Below are 20,821 nucleotides of genomic sequence, written 5' to 3' on the forward strand. Positions count from 1 at the left end.
CTTCTTGTAGCTCTTAAAGAGTTAAGAAGAAAGCAAGCCTCGCGCCGTCGTCGTCGTCGCTCGCTCGGCTCGGCTTCGGCTACGGCTACGGCTTCGGCTTCGGATTCAGATTCAGATTCAGATTTGGTCAAATGATCGATTGATTGATTAATTTTTTGGACCAAATTTATTTGTTAATAGTAAATATTAACGTAAGATTATCCGTATTTGTAAACGGATATTTTCCAATATTGATAATTTGGCAGCCGGATAATGGTCTTCCCACCATGAAGTGCTTGCTCCACAAACATGAAGTGCTTGCTCCACAAACATGTAAGTGTTTGAGCAGCAAATGTTGAAGAAATACTCAACTCAACATACAATTCGCTCAACAAATTGGCTATACATTGCATTCCTTCCTCTCAGAACTTCCATACGTTTTTCTGAGTATATACTCCTTCGTTCTGCATTGTTTTTAACTTCAAACAAAGCAACTGTAAGTGTGATTTGCTACCGAACTTTGTGTTCGCCGAAACACTGGGGTTTGAAGTACCGCTACACCAGTGTGTTATTCGTTCTATCCTGGGAGGAAATAATCCATTACCTTGGGTACTAGGAGGGGATTAAATTCCTTAAGGAAACACTGTGAATTCAGTGGGCTCGAATTTATTATTATTGTTTCATTACGTTAACTTATATTTTGCAGAATTAATATTTACAAATACAGCAATATTGACCGGGAATAACAATCTTAAGGAATTTAATATTTATTTCTGTACTTGTGTTATTCTTATTATTCTGCAAACTAAAACCTTTGTGGTTTGTGTACTCCCGTTTTGGAGAGTTAAGCCTTCGTGGCGTTTTGTTGGATATTAAAATCTACGTGATTTTTACTCCAGTTTGAAAACGTGTATTAAACGTTTGTTTGTGTCATTCTTTTACAGAAAAGATGATGACTGAAAACGAAAACCAAGCTGTTCCGATGGCGACTGCCAACGCAACGACAAGCCGAACACCGGCGTTGGCACCGGCAGAAAAACCCGGAAAATTTTCCGGGATTGATTTCAAACGCTGGCAGCAGAAGATGTTCTTCTACTTAACTACGTTATGTCTACAGAAGTTCATCAAGGAAGATGTTCCTGATCTGTTGATAAGTTGAAGAAAGGAAATTTTCGGCTAAACATTTGAAATATATTAGATGTTATTTCTTGGAGAAGAAAAAATTGTAAAACTTATAACATTGTTTATGTAAAACAATTTTCAGCAAGCAAATTAAACACATGTATGACTTTTGACTTAGAGTTAATTAAATTGACATTGAAAAAAAGAAAGAAAGGTTCCAACTTGTCCTTATACTATTCGAAAATGCTTAAATTTGACTTCCATTCCACTTTTGGTTCAACCATAGTTGAAGCTTCGTCCTGGGGTCAAGAGTAAAAATATAGTAGGATAGTATTAGACCATCAAGTGTAAAATACAGGAAGGTACCATTAGATCAAAAGTTTAACGGGAAGCCAAGTATTCATTTTAAAAGAATACAAGAGAATTTTGACCATTTTTCCCATTAGGAATGTACTCATCCATACTTTAGAAAAAAGAATTAAACTATATACACAAATAATGTAATTTGTTTTTACAGTATTGAAGTATTTTAACCTAATATAATAGGTTAATTTTAAACCATAACCAATTACTCCACAAGTTAAATAAACTCCAAGTAGAATATGTACCGTAGTCCGTAAAGTACAACTTCTAGTTCAGAATATGCTATGCACTTTGACATGAAAGAGGATTTATAGATCTATACTATAAAATGTGAATTATGGGCTTGAGTGTGTTGGGCTACATCCAGATCCTCTGACGAAACGGGTGAAGTAAAATCGTTTCCTTCTCAAAACGCAAGAACAAAAAGGATATCAAAATTCACAGGTCTAATCCTCTGAACCAAATCCCAAATCCGAACAAGTTGCTTTTCAATCTGCAGATTTTCCGATATATTGATCGCAATTCTCGTTAAACCTTTTCTTCGTAATCTCTTGCTTGCTTTTTTTTTTTTTGGCCTATTCCAATTTTGGTTATCTCTGTAAAACGATAACGAAGAAGAAGTAAACCAGAAGCCAATGGGAAGCCGGAAGTCTTCGTCCAAGAAAAAATCTTCCAAAAAGAAGAGGCCCAAAATTTCCTCTAAGGTCTCCTTTTTTCACTCTCCTTTTCTATGCACACATAGACACATTAATTCACATTCTCCTCTTTTGCTCAGTACTCATTATGTATAATGTTCTTCGTTTTACCTAATTTGCTTTTTTAGGGCTTATATTTTTCTGTTTACTGAATTAATTTAGTGTAATGTGATGCAATATTTGCTGATGTCCTCTTATAATGATGCTAACTTTTAGGTCTTTTCATGAGTGTATTACGTCAAGGGATGGAAAAACTTTTTTTTTATGGGGGTAAACTGGAAATAAAAAACCTTCTGCTTTTGCTAAAAATAGATATAAAACTGTTTTCCAATGAATAAGGATCAAAAAGCAATTAATAGGCTGTTTTGTTTTTGGGTACAGTAGCTATATGTATTAACATGACTAAATTGGGAGAATAAGTGCTATATGGATTATGTTGATGCAAATATGTTACATATGTTAAACTACATTTATAAACAAATCTTTAGTTTAGTGAGGATTCACGTGATATAGTTCATGCGGGAGTGTAAAGTCACATTGCATAGTCATTCTGAATTGCCATAGTTTGTTGACTAGTGGAATAAATCTAGAGAACTAGCTTGTCTAATCCGATTAGTACTCTTCATTAGAAAAATATTTACCTGCAATTTTTAATACTCATATCTAAGAAGGCGTCATAGTAACCATGGTAAAACAGATATCTAAGTAACCATGGTAAAACAGATATCTAAGCTCTTGTTTAAATATCTTTCTTGGTGTTTCAATTTGTAATTCCTTTAACTGACACAGGAAAGAAAGAATTATGAAAGACTTACTAGCAAGCAAACGTTGTCACCTCTTTATTGAAAAAAATTTAATAACTAAAATATCCATAGTTACTTTAATGAGAAATTGCAATTATCTCTTTAATTATAATAGGCATGCTTCTCTAGGACAATGTTAAGCTAATTAATATGTGCTGTTTTCATATCAATACTTTCTCGTCTTGTCGCTGGCATCCCCAATTTATTATCCTTTATTATACATCTTCATGTGTTGTGTGGTTAGATACGGAAGAGAAAAAGCAGAAGAAACAAATCCAAGAAGTTTTCCAGTTCTGAGGATGACACGTCATTTTCTGCTTCCTCCGGTTATTCTAGCAGTCCACAGTCTTTGTCCTCCAGTTCAGAGGGTGATTATAGTAGGAAAAGTCGTAGGCACTCACGTGATGTTAAACACGTGAAGAAAAGAACTCGGAGAAGATCCTCAAGCCGAGATGTCAATGAGGGTTCACCCCTTGTAAAGAAAAGAAAAAGGTCAAATAGAAAGAGTCTTGATTATGGGAGGAAAGTGCAGAAGAAGAAGCGACGGAGACATACTAGTATTAGCTCCAAAAGCAGTGATTCGAGAAGTTGTTCTAGTTGTCGATGTGAAACTAGTATTAGCTCCAGAGGTAGTGATTGTACTAGTGGTGGTGAGGATATTGATTTGAAGAGTCCCAGGATTAAGTCAAGAAAAGGGATGAAAGAAAAGAGAATTTGTAATGAGCCAAGCATTGAAAAGAGGAGTGGAAGTAGGGGGCCAACTTGTTCTTCATGTAATCATCAATCATGTTCTTGTAATACTACTCACAGTGGGAAGGGATATGTGGAAGAGAATAATCCTAAGCGCTTAAGATCTGTTATTACTGTTCCAGAAAAGACACACGAGAAAGAGGGAGACGAACAGGGAACAGATATGCTTAAGGAAGATATTTTGAATAAGCATCATGATTTCCCTTCCTGCAGAAACCATGACAATAATGACCTGGAAAGTAAAAGGAAATTAGCTTCTTGTTTCTCGTCTAATCAAACAATGCAGGTTGAAAATTTGATAATAGCTGATGCAGTTCCTCCCAATAGTGAAACTATTGGCCCCACAAAAGTTGGTGGTGGTATAGATACTCATCCAAATAAAGTCAAGGAAGTAAGTCACAATAATGGAGGTGAGAGTGTGGTTTCTGATAGTAATGCTAATTCATGTTTCGAGGATCTTGAGACTCTCTTAAGGAAAAAAGCATTGGAGAACTTGCAGAAGTTTCGTAAAGAGCTTCAAACAAATTTGAAATCTGGTGCCAAGGAAAAGAAGAATGACAGTGATGTTAATCAGTTATCCCCTTCAAGGACTGAGGTTGCACCGTACAAGTCCCTGGAGCAGGAAAATAAAGAGGGATTGGCTTTAAATCAAGTTATAGGATGTAGAAGCAAGCTTGTAACTAATAAGGAGTTTCCTCATTCCACTAAGATTGAGATAAGTACTCCAGTCGGAAAGAACAACAGAAAAGGAACTGGATACATTAAGGAGAGTATTACGCAACCTTCTGATAAATCAGCGCTCTCACAGAGTCTAGAAAAGGAGGACCATACCACTGCGCCACTTCATATCGATGAACCGGAACCTGGTAAACCATCATGTAGTACCACAGTACAGACATATAAAAAGGAAGATCCATTGGCTTCCAAGAGAAACATAAATAAAACACCAGATCCTTTGAGACCTGGAGTTCTTAGCACTGTGACCAGCGATAACTTAGGCATGGGAGCTGTTAATGCCAGTATCTGTCCTAATGTAGAAACTTCTAGTGTCAAATCCACATCTGAAGGACTTACTTCAAAACACCAGCCAGATGGAACCAAGGATGGTTCTCAGTTCGAACAAAAGACCATGTCTGTAATGAGGGGTGGTGAAATGGTACAGGTATTATAATCGTTTTCCATTATTTGTGCATGTCAGGCGGGGATTTTCCAACTTCGGGTTGATAAATAATCCTACAAGTAAATAAATCTCGCCCTGTTTGGTTTAGATTCTTTAAATTGTTTCTGATTATTTAAATGATTAAGTATGAGAGAATTGATAGAAATTATTAGTTTAATAGTTAGTAATTAGCTCTGACTATAGAGTTCTTTTAGCAATAGTGGGGAGCAAACTGATTAAACCAAAAAACTGATTTAGTTTAATAGTTATAGTAATTAGCTCTGACTATAGTGTTCTTTTAGCAATAGCCAAACACTGATAGTGGGGAGCAAACTGATTTAACCAGGTAAAATAATCCTAAGCAAACAGGCTTTGTATTTGGTTAATCTTTCAAGAAACAGCTTTGTTCTCTCTCCCAGACTTAATATTTTTAATACATAATGATTGATCCTTTCTTGTGGGCAGTCCCTGTTGGAAATTCATTACTAGAGATAAAACTTGCATATGTTTTCATATTTCTCTAACCTCTGCCAAGCATATCTGATAATATACGTGCTTTGTTGTATTCGGGTTTTTGGTCAACTCTTTTGCACCCCGGTGGCACACCCTTGGCTAATTTCTGATTAACTTACTTTACATTCTTTTAATTAAAGGGAAGAAACAAATATGCATGCAAAGTCTCCATTTTTTGGGACTTTTGATTTTTTTTCCTTACTAGTAGAGTGTCTATGAGAGTCGCTTGAAGCACGTCTTTATCTCATAAAAACGCAGCTCTCAAGTGTAGATGGACTGATGAGGGGAAGTTTAATAGTTAATGTCTTTACATAGCTTGAGTATTGTTACCATCCAAATACCTGTGAGACATTTCTAACATGTTTCAATTCTAATTTGTTTGATCTCATCTTCACATGGTGTATGACTGTGTGTTGGCCAGGTAAACTACAAGGTTTACATCCCTAAGAGGGCTCCTGCTCTAGCCAGGAGACAACTCAAGCGGTGATGTGAGGAGGTACAATTTTCGTGCCATTTGGGTCCTTTTTTTTATTCTTAATCAAATTGGCTTGCTGCAATGTACTGAGTCAGGACTTAGGTGCTAGTTAGCTGAATTTTGAAGTTCCTGAGATGACTACACTGCGAATGCTTGTGTATCAAAGATTATTGAAAACAGAAAAAAACTGACGGACAACGATATCTTTAGTCAAGTGTGTCTTGAACAGAAAAAAGAATAAAATTTACGCATCACATTGAAGCTCTCTTACTTCCTGTTGCGTTATTTTTTTCAATGAAGTTAATCCCTTTCCACAATTATTGTAAACGGATTTCAGAGAGGTTATTTTCCCATCGGCCGCAGTCTACTAAATGTGTATTGAATTGTATTATTTAGCAGATCCAGTCCAAACTTTGGTTGACTCAAGGTTCCAGCGACACACTGGTGAAAGATTGACTGGTATATTTGATTGACTGAAACATCTCAACTCTCAAGTATTGTATTATTTTGATAGGGAGTAGAAGTGGGTTTTTGTGACTCATTTTGTCTAACAAACTGCTTTGTTTTTACAATTCGAGAAACTGCTAATACATGTATTATTATCATGAAAAATAATTATTTTTTGGTTTGTTTTAAATTGCTCTTCTTCTTATTGGTATTTTGGGTTTCCTTTCATGCGTCGTTGGCAAGCATAGGCATGAGATCAAGCAGCCAATAGTCTTACGTTTTTCCTTTCTGAAGGAGTAGTAGACTTGCTCAATAGCTAGCTTTTATCATTCTTATGTGAGGCAGTAGGTGACACACTAAAGTTAATAAATGTCGTTAATCAATGTTGTTAGCTTATTCTCAGCTAATTAAAATCGTAACAGTTATAGTCGCGAAATGGAAATATTCACCTTTGTTTGAAAAGAAAAATGATTATTGGTCCTTCCTTTTCAAAAACCTCCGGGATTGTACCATTTGTAGATGAAGCTTTGATAGCAGCAACGTTATGAGCATTACATTTCATAACTTAAATATGAGAATGTCACATGTATTCTAACGTCTAAACATTATCCTTTACAAAAAGCAATGTATACAGATTAAATAGCCGACTAACTTGGGAACTTGAGGTAGTCCCTCTTCACGCAACCTTCAGCAAGTACGAATTCTCTGGTGGTTAGCGAAGCAGGTGTTTTTTTACTTTTAACAAGGGTTTCCAAGCCTTGTCCAGATAAACAAAGATGAATAATACATTTAACTGGCCATGCATTGCTTTCAAAAAGTTAATGACATGCAACGTTCAGTCAGTCCCTCAATACATCAGAAATTCACAAAGTTCCTCAACGTTACAAAAATCAACCTTTGTTTTCTCTTCTACTGCTGCACGGTCATTTTTTTAAGCCACTTATGCAAGCCCAGTCATCCATCTTTGAAACTGTAATGTTCTCCAGGTACGGTGAATACCTTTCTAGGATACGAGGAATCTACAGAAGATTATTATCACTCAGAAAAACCACTAATGCAAATATTGCACTTGGTAAATCTAATTCTTTTCTATTTTCAAGGCAACAGTAGTTCAACATAGAAATCATGAGTTCATGCATTTCTCTTTTTCATTTTTGGTGCAAAGAACCGTTGGTAGGTGATGCAGAGTAACTACTAGACACTGTAAGATTTACAGGGGTATTGTACTTGTAAATTTTAGATACCAGCCCTGTTTGGGTGCTGATGAATAAAAATGTTTGTACAAAAATAAAAAATATAAGTAAAATCAAAATAAAAAAACCCAAGTCTTTAGTAAATCTAAATCTTTTGTCTTGTTTCACAAGAATAAAATACCAGAGAATATCTACATGCATAGGTGTACTCTCATTTTTATGAACAGGAAACGTAATTCTATCACGTACTCGTAGATTAGTTTTGTTAAGCATTTAACTATTTGTAATTTCATCCCCACGGAAAAAAAAAACCAAGGGATGAGTGGAATAAATGGGAGGAAATTATTGAGAATCATTAAAGGCCTGTTTGGAAAGCCATCCTGTAATTGGATTTAGGTGTAATTGGATGTAATTATACAGTTTTTGCATGTTTGTCTGACCAAGTAATTACATGATCAACATGTAATTGAGGGGGTGTAATTACACTCAACATGGAAGAGCTGAGAATTGTTGGTAATTACATGGTGTAATTACCAAGTTATTTTTTGAATCTCTTTTATTTTCTTTTTATTTCTATTCTTTTTTTCTTTTTCTTTTTCTTTTTTAACTTTTAAAATTCTTTTTTTTCAAATATTATTTTTTTACATTATTTAATTTTTATTTCCTTATTTCTTATTTCTCATTTCCCAACTTTTACTTCACGTGTTTCTACAAAATTTCTCATATTTTGTTTCTTTCTTTTATTTTTCTATAATTTGTTTTATTCTATTTAGCTATGTTATTATTACAACAACAACAACTTTTAATTTTTGATAATTGATATATTTTTTTAAAAAATATCTATCTTAAATGTCAAATTTAATTTTATTTACAAAGGCATATATTTGTTAAATCTTAACTTTTAATTTTTAATAATTGACTTTATATTTTTACTTTAATCTAACTGTGTCATTACACTTGTGCAACCAAACAATACACTTGTAATTACACTGTAATTATATTATAACAAACAAACAGGTCGTCGTAATTACAATAATGTGTAATTACTACCCTAGTAATTACTCTAATTCCAATTACCCGGTAGCTTTCCAAACAAACCCTAAGCATACACGTAAAATTCAGGAACTAGATATGGGTATTAAATTACTGAGGATCATTAAACCAAGAATCATGCAATTGAAAATCGAGGAACAACAAATAGAAAAAAGAGTTATAGAACCTCTGACTAACAAAAAGATTGTATAGTAGGGTAGTGTTATATACATGCTTTTCTCTTATTGTTTGATATGAAAGAGAGTTGCAAACTTCAGACCCCCCAATAAGAAAGGGATATAGTATACGGCGTTAGTTACTATTTTTATGGAATAGATGGCGGTGTTACTTTTTATAGTATTGTCTCATTCTTTGTTGTTACCAGAAAATCAATTATCAAATGTTCCCTCAAGCCTTGCTCTGTACAGTTCGATTAGGTAAATGGTAGAGTAATTATAAGAATGGCCATACCTGCTCAGATATGATCCCTGAAAGAGCAACGGTTGAACCAGGCTTTGCATAGGACACAATCTGATCTGCCAACTCAAGCAGAGGATTCAATAGTATGTTTGCCACAACGACATCATATTTTCCCCTCTTATTTAAAACTTCTGCATCATAGGCAGTTTCACCAATGTCCATACTTGAATCAAAATCTGCAGAGGGAAGACTTCCTTTGCCAGGAACAAGACTTAAAAGCAACTTCTCATGTCCAATGTTGTTTATAGTAGCATTATATCGAGCAGATGTGATTGCCTGGGGATCTATATCAAAACCAACTGAAAAGGTTGCACCAAACTGCACATAAATATTTGACAATGGAAGTATTTAGCAACACCATGATACAAAGCTATTCCGAAGTTGATAGCATCTGGAAACCTTTTATCGAAGTCATGTACAGTGACATGAAAAAAAAAAGAAAAAAAACTATGCATGATGTATTTTCAGAAGGAAATCAGATTTAAGTTGTGGACGAAGTTGTTATAGACCATGAACTTAATGGAATCTCCTAGGAAGTAAGAATTTTGATTTTGATTCAGGTCAATTTATCAAGTTATACTTCACAGGATACTTTATTTAGAATTTTATTTTCAAAAAAATCAAGTTGTAGTTCACAGTGCCAATGTTTGTGCTTCTCCAACTATTATATTGAATCAGCTAAAGGTGAACATCTTTTCTCTTCCAACTTAGATCCAATACAAGACCAAAACTTGCTCAATCAATCTTCTCAACTTCCACCCACTTGTGAAAAATGCAATTAAAAGGCTAAGGGAAGTAGTTCCCCAGAATTGAAAGAAAGAATCAAGCCCCTAAAATCCCAAAAATGATCCTGCAATAAAAGCAGGAAATAGGAGTTGAAAATCGTTCCTTATCTACTTTGTCACCTTTCCCAACCCCAAAGTCTAAATTCAATACATTGTCTTTTGCCACCAGCTATCACCACCCTTTCCATCACTCCATAATTCAAAGGATTTAGTTTGTACCCACATTTCCGCTATTCAAGTTTCAGAAGTTTTGAGGTTCATCGAGCTTTTTGTGTACAACTTTGTTCCATTAAGCATGTTATAACACTAGCATAATCAATTCTTTTGACAGACAGAGTAGCAAGGCCTGGATTCAGTGAATAAAGGATCAGTTTTAGGTGGAGCTCTGATTTATAAAGAATTAGTTCGTTAGCAGCTTCAACGGCAATATTTTGAAAGAAAACCAAGTACCTTAAGTGCTGCAATTGCTAGAACACCTGAACCAGTTCCATAGTCCAAGAAAAGTTCACCCCCTCTTATCAAATCACGCAGCAGGAGGAGACACAACTTAGTTGTTGGGTGCTCCCCAGTTCCAAATGCCAAGCCAGGATTTAGAATTATATTTGTAGCTTGAAGATCCTACAATTTAAGCACAAGCTCTTTATACATATACCTACAGATCATAAACATATATACACATATTTTAGACATGTATTAATTATTGCTTATGCAGGAAAGACGACAATGTGCAGACTCAGATTCATGACCGACAACCAAAAAATTAAGCAAGAAAGAAAAAAGAGAAGACCTCAGCATCACAAGAATATAATATTGGAAGTTCGATTGAGTATTAACATAATGCTTTGAACTGTGGGCCTGAGTGTAGAACCAGTTGTATCATGTGAATAGAACAAAGGGAGAGAGAGGTACAATCATACTGGAGGAGTTGTCCATTCAGGCACCACCCAGAGTCCATCAGAAACTTCCACGGGATGAAACGATTCCTGCAATTAGTTGATAATTTGAGAGATCTAAATTAACTCAGCTTGTTCACCAGTCACCAAGATGATAACTTGTGCAGCAAATATACACCATGACTTGGTAATAGAATGATGTCAAATGCTCTGTTAGCTTCCAAATGTGCAGTTGAAATTAAGAGGATACAGGAATCCACCCAGTATGGTAACATCAATTCATTGCATGCAAGCTTTCAATGGATTGGTAAAGAATCAACCCTTCCACTTCCCTTGTTATGAAGGTAACTCACTAAAACCCGCAAAAGTCAGGGAGATTTGCCAGGTTACTGAACAATTGGTTAAATGCCAAAGATGATCTAAAGGAACCTTTTAAGAGGAGAACCCTTATTAGATCATCTCCATTCTAACTTATGAGTCCATGCATGATGTTTGTATTTTCAAATGATATCAGAAATTTCATAAATAAGTAAACAAGAAACTTGGGCAATATTAGCCAAGGCATTCTCACTCAAAATGGTATAATTTTACTTTTTCAAGACTACTCATCGTCAGTTCATGCTTTTCAACAAGAAATAGACATGCTAAACAAGACAAACAATTTCCAGTTTCATGTTCATTTTTAATATCGTTGGTATAAACAGAAGATTTGGCAAGTAGCACATTTGACAATTTCCAAGTATTGACTATTGACTCAACTTGATCGCATGCCCATAAAGACCTCAAAGTTGGTAATTGATCACTATGACAAACAACATTTTGCAGGTTCCTATTAAGCATAGGGACAAAAGAAGATTTGACGCCTTTTCAAACCAGGCCTATTAGTACATCTACTTTGCTAGGCATATATATGCAGGCGGAAGATCAATAAATAATTTATTACGTCACTACACTACTCAATAGTCAATAGAAAAGGAAAGAATGTTGACCTGTGTAGCTTTTATCCAATCAGTGTGGTCATGCATCGCAACTTCAAAACTCGGTATCTTTTGCAACCCTATAGAATCAGCAGCAAGTGAAATACAGTCTTTCACATCTTTGCATACAGAAAAGATGGAAGTAATGATTATCTGCAAGGTTGGAGAAAGAGAAAAGTTAATAAATACAAATGAAAAGTTTGATAGGAACCAGTCAAACGTTGTACATCAACTACTGATTCTAACTTAAGACTCAAGATGATCTATTCAACATCATGTGACAGAAAGTTGAACAGCTCTGAGCACCTCAAACTGAAATTACCAGGAGGAGCAAGTTATGCCTACTAGTTCTGCAACAAGATGCATAATAAAGGATCAATACATGCATTGAGTTGCAAAGAGAAGTAAATTGCAGGCATACAAAAACAGACACAGAACAGAAAATGCCTTTGATGCGTCTTACTTAAAAGCAGCATTCATGAATAGAATAATGGACAATCTACCTCATCACTTCTCTCACTGCTTTCTTCTTCATCCACAGTAGTTGAACTGGCTCCGAAACATAAAAGAGCCTCTGAGAGCATATCCTGATAGTAAAAAAAAATAAAAAAAATTGAAGTTCAAGTTCATTTTGATGTATGTTCTACACAATTTCTGCACTGTATTACATGTCACCGTACAATTAGGGATTAAGCAAGAACCACTAAAGTTCTACATTTTCGTAACACAACAACAGATGACATGGCATTTCCAATCTCTATATTTTCCTAATATTGTAATATGTACATGTCGCGTAGCAAATGCATCCATAGTCTTCAGCAGGAACTACATATAATTAAAAAAATATTGAAAAATATATATTATACTGCTTATAAAGGAGTAATGAATGTAGTGATTTTTGGCACTCTGCTGATGCGCTAACTTCAGCGTTCTCGTTTGAACTTCCAATAAAGAAAAAGAGAGGAAAAAGTGAAAGTAATAGCCTTCTCAAATTCAACCGTTATCACCATAAGCACACAGCAGTTAAAGGATGAATTTTACAAGTAATAATTCATCGTTATTACAATTTCACTTATATGTGCACACAAAAATACATCAAATCATGAACGAGCAGGAGAAAACAGTAAAATAAAAATGTTCACTTACAGCTACATCCTTTTGACAGCAAATGCGAACAGAAAGGTAAGGAGAAGTGAATGAATCACTAGCTGTAGACTCCGAAGAAGCAGACGATAAGGTGGAAATTTCGGCTACAGTCTGGATGTGCTTCCGATGCTGGTATCTTTCTTTTGAAAGCGCAGAATTGGAGTTCGGAAAGTGAATGAACGGAATTAACATGTGAACGCGGCGGATGGTGAAGAAACGACTGGTGATGATGCTAGTGCTAGTGTTAGTGCAGGAAAGGTGTTTGACGAAATGACCGCGAAGAGAACTTAATACCATTGTCATGGATTGAATATTTAGCTGTGTGTGTGTTATTTTTGCGCCATATATTATTTAACCGCGGATGTATCTTCCAGGTACGATTTTAGCAAAGTGAAAAAAAGAAGGTTTGCCTTTCTCTTTTTGTCCTCCGAATGAAAACTTTTTTCCAAAACTGCACATACACAATTTAACCTTCTTGTGTATATTTTTTGAATTTTTTTATCTAACTAGATATGTTTCAGCGTAAAGGAATGTTGTTACTACTTGATGGGGAAGGGAAGAAAGAACTGGCTCTGTAAAAATTTGGAAAAACTTTATATGACCATTTAAACATTGCAAATGGATTAACTATTATTCAAAATAAATACTCAAGTATGTATGTAAAGGAACACAAATAGTTGCTGAAACTGATGCTTTTCCATTGCCTTTGCTGCCTACATTTATACAGTGGATTTGTGAATCCAAATCTAAGTAGATAAGTACAATAGATATTTATACAAGAGTTAGAATATCAGTAAAACTAGGACTCTAATTGATAGCAATTTAAACTAACTGAATCACATGGATAATGAGAAGCTGTTATGATTTTGAATCCCTTTATCATGCCCCTGCAAGATGGGCTGGATGGAAAGAAGACCAATCTTGTTGACTTGTTGGAGGAACTGCCGCTTAGGCAGGGCCTTTGTAAGTAGGTCGGCTAAATTGTTCACCTGTTGGTATATATCGCACGGCAATTTCTCCCTTGGAAACTTGGTCTCGAACAAAATGAAAGTCAATGGCTACATGTTTCATCCTACTATGGAAAATAGAATTTTTACAAAGATAAGTAGCACCAATATTGTCACAATATATAACTGGTAACTTGAGCTGCTTTAGAGAGAGTTCACGAAGAAGATTAGAGAGTCAGTTCACTTCAGCCATTGCAGTAGCTACTGCATTATATTCTGCTTCAGTAGATGATCTAGCAATTGTACGCTGCTTTTTGGATGACCAACTGATCGAATTAGAGCCAAGAAAAATTAAGTGGGCTCTGTAGACATGCGATCATCATGGTTGCCGGCCCAATCAGCATCAGAGAATGCTGTCAGGGACAAAGAAGAAGACTTCTTGAAGTGTAAGCCATAAGTTATAGTGTGCTTCAGGTATCGAAGAAGCCTTTTGACAGCCTGCCAATGCTTAACAGTTGGAGAGTGCATGAATTGAGCTAACTTGTTTATCGCAAAGCAAATATCTGGACGAGTGAGCGACAGGTATTGCAAAGCACCAATAGCTCTTTGATACTCTTTTGCATTTGTTGGAGCAGAGCCATCATTGAGAGACAACACTGATGAAGTAGATAGTGGAGTAGGCATCCCTTTAGCATCTAACATGTTGTGCTGTTCTAATATATCAGATATATATTTGTGTCGCGTCAGTAATAAGCCACCATTGTACGGAGTAACTTCTACACCGAGGAAGTAATGTAGGCTGCCCAAATCTTTAAGAGAAAACCGAGAGGCCAATCTAGTAATAATAGAATGAACAGCAGACCTCGAGTACCCTGTGATAATAATATCATCTACATACACTAGAAGAAATAGCAGAGAGTCACCACAATGATAGATGAACAAAGAGTTATCAGAATAAGCATTAGTGAAACCACACGAAAGCAAGTAAGAACGAAGCTCCAAATACCAAGCACGAGGAGCTTGGCGTAGACCATAAATAGCTTTCTTCAAGAGGCAGACATGATCTGGAAATTAAGGATTCACAAAGCCTTGAGGTTATTTCATAAAAACAGTGTCATGAAAAGCACCTTGTATAAAGGCATTGTTGATGTCCAACTGGTGGATAGGCCAACCAAAGGTGACGGCGATGGAGATAATAACACGGACTGTGGTATGTTTTGCTACGGGGCTAAATGTGGAATCGAATTCAAGGATTGGTCGTTGGGTATATCCTTTGGCGACAAGGCACGCTTTATAGCGCTCCACAGTGCCATCAGGATTGTGTTTAATTTTGAAGATCCATTTGCATCCAATGACATTATGATGAGGGGATGGGGATACCAAAGACCAAGTTTGATTGCATTGTAGAGCATCAAACTCTAGTTACATTGCATTACGCCAGTGAGGATATTGGCAAGCTTGACGATATGAACTAGGAGCTAATGGAAGAGGAGATGATCTTGTTGTGGCTAAATAATCAAAGACCTCTTTTGGTTTGAAAATATTGTTCATTGACCGTGTTACTGGTCGATTTTGGTTGGGTGATAAAGCAGACTGGTTAGTTGACATTGGTGGAGTTGTGGTTATTTGAGAAGTTGTGATTTGGGGATGAGTTGAGTCTTAAGGTTGAGATGGGCAAGTGTAGTTTCCAGTAGTGTTAACAGTAAGTGTTGGAATGGGTTGCGCAGAGAGTGAAGCAGGTAAAGGAGAAGATAAAGGTGAAGTAGTTACCTGGGATGGTGATACAAAAGGCTCATCACTGATCAAGGCAGAGTAATGGGAATCTCTGTTCATCGGCGCCGTATGTATTTCATCAGATAGGAGATCCTTGGAAGGAGTTTGAACTTCCCCAGTAGGTGGAGAAAATTCTGCAGGATGAATTACCCAGGGATCTAGTTGTGTAGGATTGACACGAGGTAGAGTAGTTTGATAGTTTTTGAAGGAAAATACCGACTCTACAAAAATGACATGGCGAGAAGAGTAAAATTTCTAATTTTGAGGGTCGTAGCAAATGTAACTGCTTGACATTTTTTCATACCCCATAAATACACATGGTTTTGATTTATTCTCTAAGTTGTGGCTTGTGTATGGCCTAAGCCATGGATAGTATAAACAACCGAAGACACAGAGTTTTGAGTGGTTGGTAGCAATGTTAAATAATGTTTGATAAGGTGATTTATTTTTGCGAATCGGTGAGGGCATGCGATTGATTAAGTATATGGTTGCTTGACATGCTAGTGACCAAAAATGAAGTGGAACAGATGCATGGTGTAGCAGAGTAAGAGTCGTCTCTATGATATGACGATGCTTTCGTTTAGCTGTCCCAACATGTTGGGGAGTGTTCGGTGGTCTGGTGAAATGTTGGATGCCCAGGAGACTAAGTGAAGAACGTAGGCCAATGTATTCGCCACCACCATCACTATAGACAGAACGAATTAATGTATTAATGTATCGTTCAACCTGATTTTTAAAGTTATTAAAGATGGCCATGATATCAGATTTTTGTTTAATTGTGAAAAGCCAAGAATACTTCGTAAAGTGGTCGACAAAAACAATGTAGTAGCGAGACTTATCAGAGGAAGGAATAGGAGAGGGTCCCCACATATCTGAATACAAAATGTCAAGAGGTCTAACACTTTGCAAAGTATTTATTCCAAATGAGAGACGATGACTCTTATTACATAAGCAAGAATCACAAAAAGTAAAAGATTTGGATGTAGACACCGGAAGGTTCAACAATGAGACCATTGACTTTGTAACGCGAGGTTGAGGATGACCAAAACAAGCATGCCACAAATGTAGTGGTAGATGACTAGTTGACATTGCAAACTGAGTGGAAGGTGGTGACTGTTTAGCGACACGATCAATTGATGGCCATTCGTTCAGATCCCCATTATCCTGGCCTTGAAGAAGTGATGCCCCTGTTCTTGGATCCTTCACAACAAAAGAATATGGAAAGAATTCAATGGAAGAATTATTTTGTCCACAAAACCTGATAAGTGGGGATTTTGATTGCTTATTAATGCCTTTTAGCTTTTATTTTAGCCCAAAAGCATTGAATTGTATTCACGAAACTAATAAAATTGTACAAAATTACAGGAATGCTAGAAGTTGGGCTCTCGAGATAATATCCGACTCAAAGAGGAGTAGTCCAAGCACAAGGCAACAAAGGACAGAGAAGCACACAATGTGCGGTCCACAGAAGGAATTCTGCGGTCGCAGAAGAAATTGCGGATCGTAGAATTCCACCTACGGCCGCAAACAAAGAAGGAAAACTCAGCACATATTTGTGCAAATTGCAGACCGTACATGAATTATGCGGCCGCAAAACAGTGCTAAGAGTTGAAGATTAGAGAGTGTGCAAAAAGACCAAGTCCAGGAGTCTCTGTGAATTGCGGACCGCATAGGAATTGTGCGGCCGCAGAAGAAGTGTCTTGCGACCGCAGACCTAATTGTACGGACCGCAGAAGATTGTCTCACGGTCGCAGTTCAGAAATATGCAGCTGCAGAACTCCACTTCCTGCCAAGATGAAGAAATATGCGGACCGCACATGGAATTGTACGGCCGCAGAACCTCCCGAGGGGTATTTTTGTCTGAGATTTTCAGACTTGTATAAATAGAAGAGTTTCACGAAATTAGGTCAAGTTTGAACATCAGCAATTACTGTAGCCATTTTTCTTTGCCATTTTTGGAAGTTTACTTTTCTTTGGTGTATTTTATAATAGATTTAATCATTTTAAGCTTTCATTATGAGTTTAATTAGTCTTTCTTCTTCATTTTCTTCAAACCCAAGTATGAGTAGCTAGATTTTTACTAGGGTTGTGACACAACCCTAGTGTGTAAACCTTATGAGTATTTAATTTAGTGTTGGTTTATGATTGGGTGTTTATTATTTAGCTTAGTTCATACTTTGATTTTAGGAATTAATGGTTGCAAACATTAGCTCATGCCTATTTGACTTAGTCTCTTCTTGAGAAAGAGAGACCTAGTCTAGGATAACTTGGCTAACAAGGAATTGGGTCAATTGAGAGATTGATTTACATAATTAAAGGGTTCAACCTAAAGATAGTAATAACCCGACTTGAGATTTTATCAACTGTTTTGTGTGATACCCATTTGGTCTTAAGAAAGCCAAATTGGGCAAAAGCACTCTCTGAACGAGAGGTATTTAGTGGGTAATTTAGAGTTAATAGATATAATATACCCCAGTCAACAGAATAAGCAATAAAGTCTTTATCTCATTAGGCAAACACCTAGGTAATGGTCACAGCTCTAGGCTTTTTATCAATTTGAAAAAACCCCAAAAATAATTATCTCTAGACTTCTTTCTTTATTTTGCAATCAATAGAGTAAAATTAGAAATAGAAAATCAATCTTTTTATGGAAGTGCAATCTCGATAATTCAATCACGCACATTGAAATATATATCCCTTACTCACATCTTAGCTCCATGTGGATTCGACCCCGACTCTTAGTTAGGTTTCTATAATTGCAAACGACCGTTTCATACCTCTTTTAAGGTGTGCATTTGGACACGGTCAATTTTTAGCGTCGTTGTCGGGGAGTTAAAAACGGTGTTAGCTATATATTTGGGTGTATTTTTTGGAGTATCTTCTTTTCCTTCCATGTTACTAACTTGTTTAAAAAATCGTAGGTACAACCATGGCAAACAATGAGCTCAGAAATATTGCTTTGGGGGATGTGGACATTGAGGATGACCAAGTGGATGAGGTTCCTCTTGAATCTCAAGCCAATAGAAGAGACCGGGTGCCTCATGACAATGTGCTCATTCCATCCCCACCTCCACCACAAACGGCTCCACACCGGGTGTTATCCAATGAAGGATATACCAGTGCAATAGTCCCTCCCCATATTAGGGCGGGCAAGTTTCAAATCACCAACGTGATTCTCACTTTGCTAGAGCAACGAGGTTTCTTCACCGGTGCTCCAAGTCAAAATGCATACAAACATTTGAAGGGGTTTGTGGACACTTGTTGGGGGAGCAAACAAACAAATGTCTCCGAGGATGCATTGAGGCTGAGGCTTTTTCCCTTCTCTCTATGGGGGAATGCTTTAAATTGGTTGGAACATTTGCCAAATCATTTCCATCCACACTTGGGATGAGTTGGCGAAAAAGTTTATTTCTAAGTTCTTCTCCCTGGGGCACATGGCTACACTTCGGGATGAGATTTTGGCATTTAAGCAAGAGCCAAATGAACCACTACACAGATATGGGAACGCTATCGAACAATGGTTAAGGAATGTCCCAACAACGATATGACGGAGAACATGATTCAACAAACTTTCTATCGTGGGATCAATACAAACAACCAATGTGTAGTGAGTCAACTTGCTGGTGGGAACTTCATGACTACGCCTTATGCGGAGGCATGTGAGGTTTTAGATGAAATGGCGGAAACATCATCGGCGTGACAATCCCGGGCTAATGTTCCACAAGGTGATCCCAACGTGATCCACACTCATAAAGAGTTGCATGACCATGGGCAAGCCATAGCTGAAATGACTACCACCATAAATCAACTAGCAAAGGCTCAACTTCAATAAGTTCAACATCCTAAGCAAGTCAATGCCATGGAGGGAGTGAACATGATGATGAACAAAAGAAGAACAATAGGTCCACAAGTGCAACATCGAGTGGATAATTTTGTGCAAGAGGATAGTAGTTTTGATCAAGATGATTCTTACAATGACCAAGAAGAGGATGTGCAATATGTGAACAACTTTCAAGGGCAATAAAATAATTTTCAAGTCTCAAAACAACAACAATGGCAACCTCAAAACAATCAAGGCAATTGGAATTCTAACAACCAAAGAAATTGGAGTGGTAGAAACAATCAAGGGAATTGGCATAACAACAACAATCAAGGAAATTGGAATGGCAATAATCAAGAAAATTGGGGAGGTAACAATCAAGGTGGATGGAACCATAATCAAGGCAATCGGGGGTCGGGATTTCAAAGGCCCCCGATGTATCAACAACCGAACAACCCACCTCCATATCCTTCCCATGGTCCTAGTTCTTCAACCAATGAGATGGGGCGTATTGAGAATATGTTCAAGAAAATGATGGAAAAGAATGTCGATTCTGATGCCCAACTTGCCTCACACAACACATTGATCCGCAACTTAGAAGTGCAAATGGGGCAAATCTCTCAAGCTCTCAATTATCATCCTAAGGGGGCACTACCAAGTGACACGGTGGTGAACCCAAAGGGTGAGAACAACACGGGGCATGCCATGGCCGTTACTACAAGAAGTGGAAGAGGTAGGAATGCACCCACCTCAAGTCAAAGGCAACTTGTGGATGATGAGCAAGTAGTACAAGAAGAAGAGGTCCCGAACAATGTGGTGCAAACAAATGATGAAGTTCAGATTGATATTAATGATAGTGTGGAAAAGACTCAAGAGGAGGTGAACCCGTCTAGGGATCACATTATTGACATACCGAAACTGGTAGTGCAAAAGGCTAAGGCACCATTGACTAAGACCCCACCTCCATATCCTCAAAGACTTGCCAAACAAAATAGCGAGAATCAATTCAAAAAGTTCATTCAAATTATGAAGAGTCTCTCAATCAATGTTCCATTAGTTGAAGCTTTGGAATAAATGCCCGGTTATGCAAAATTTATGAAGGATCTTGTGACAAAGAAGCGGTCAATAAATTTTGAAACTATCAAGGTCACTCATCAAGTGAGTACAATTGTGCACTCAATGGCTCCTAAATTGGAATATCCCAGTTCTTTCACAATTCCTTGTACAATCGGAAGTGCCGAGTTTGTTAAAGCTCTTTGTGATCTTGGGGCAAGTATCAATTTGATGCCATATTCGATTTTCAAGACCTTGGGAATTGGGCAACTAAGACCCACCTCTATGAGATTGTAAATAGCTGATCTTGCCATGAAGTGACCTTTGGGGGTGATTAAAGATGTCTTGGTTCGTGTTGATAAATTTATTCTTCCGGCGGATTTTGTCATTCTAGATTGTGAAGTTGATTATGAGTT

The 20,821-nt window shown here is 36.9% G+C and overlaps 2 protein-coding genes across 4 annotated transcripts; one reads left to right on the plus strand and one right to left on the minus strand.

Moving 5' to 3' along the window:
* Positions 1-1,719: 1,719 nt before the first annotated feature.
* On the plus strand, positions 1,720-6,496 carry LOC104092329 (uncharacterized). 3 transcript variants are annotated; one of them, XM_009597908.4, is made up of 4 exons: positions 1,720-2,168; positions 3,207-4,874; positions 5,806-5,880; positions 6,256-6,496. In XM_009597908.4, the coding sequence occupies exons 1-3, from the start codon at positions 2,100-2,102 to the stop codon at positions 5,869-5,871; spliced, it is 1,803 nt and encodes a 600-aa protein (XP_009596203.1). In that variant the 5' UTR covers positions 1,720-2,099; the 3' UTR covers positions 5,872-5,880; positions 6,256-6,496. The 3 variants fall into 3 exon arrangements, with proteins under 3 accessions (XP_009596203.1, XP_070037564.1, XP_009596202.1); XM_070181463.1 differs by having other exon boundaries at positions 5,806-5,879; positions 6,189-6,496; XM_009597907.4 differs by having other exon boundaries at positions 1,721-2,168; positions 6,259-6,496.
* A 594-nt stretch (positions 6,497-7,090) lies between these two features.
* LOC104092328 (uncharacterized) lies at positions 7,091-13,977 on the minus strand. The gene is made up of 7 exons (XM_009597906.4): positions 12,813-13,977; positions 12,170-12,253; positions 11,679-11,819; positions 10,714-10,779; positions 10,247-10,414; positions 9,003-9,329; positions 7,091-7,325 (listed from the first exon to the last, which is right to left on the minus strand). Exons 1-7 carry the CDS (start codon positions 13,113-13,115, stop codon positions 7,230-7,232), a joined length of 1,185 nt encoding a protein of 394 aa, XP_009596201.1. The 5' UTR covers positions 13,116-13,977; the 3' UTR covers positions 7,091-7,229.
* Positions 13,978-20,821: the final 6,844 nt, after the last annotated feature.

The sequence above is a fragment of the Nicotiana tomentosiformis genome, chromosome 7, assembly GCF_000390325.3.
Source record: "Nicotiana tomentosiformis chromosome 7, ASM39032v3, whole genome shotgun sequence".
NCBI lineage: Eukaryota > Viridiplantae > Streptophyta > Magnoliopsida > Solanales > Solanaceae > Nicotiana > Nicotiana tomentosiformis.

Coding starts and splice junctions, on each gene's coding strand:
- LOC104092328 (XM_009597906.4), bottom strand. CDS start 13,115: ATGACAATGGTATTAAGTTCTCTTCGCGGTCATTTCGTCAAACACCTT. Junction 9,330..10,246: donor TAGCAATTGCAGCACTTAAG/GTACTTGGTTTT, acceptor ATTTATGTGCAG/TTTGGTGCAACCTTTTCAGT. Junction 7,326..9,002: donor CAGGGATCATATCTGAGCAG/GTATGGCCATTC, acceptor AATCTTCTGTAG/ATTCCTCGTATCCTAGAAAG.
- LOC104092329 (XM_009597908.4), top strand. CDS start 2,100: ATGGGAAGCCGGAAGTCTTCGTCCAAGAAAAAATCTTCCAAAAAGAAG. Junction 2,169..3,206: donor GGCCCAAAATTTCCTCTAAG/GTCTCCTTTTTT, acceptor TTGTGTGGTTAG/ATACGGAAGAGAAAAAGCAG. Junction 4,875..5,805: donor GGGGTGGTGAAATGGTACAG/GTATTATAATCG, acceptor TGTGTTGGCCAG/GTAAACTACAAGGTTTACAT.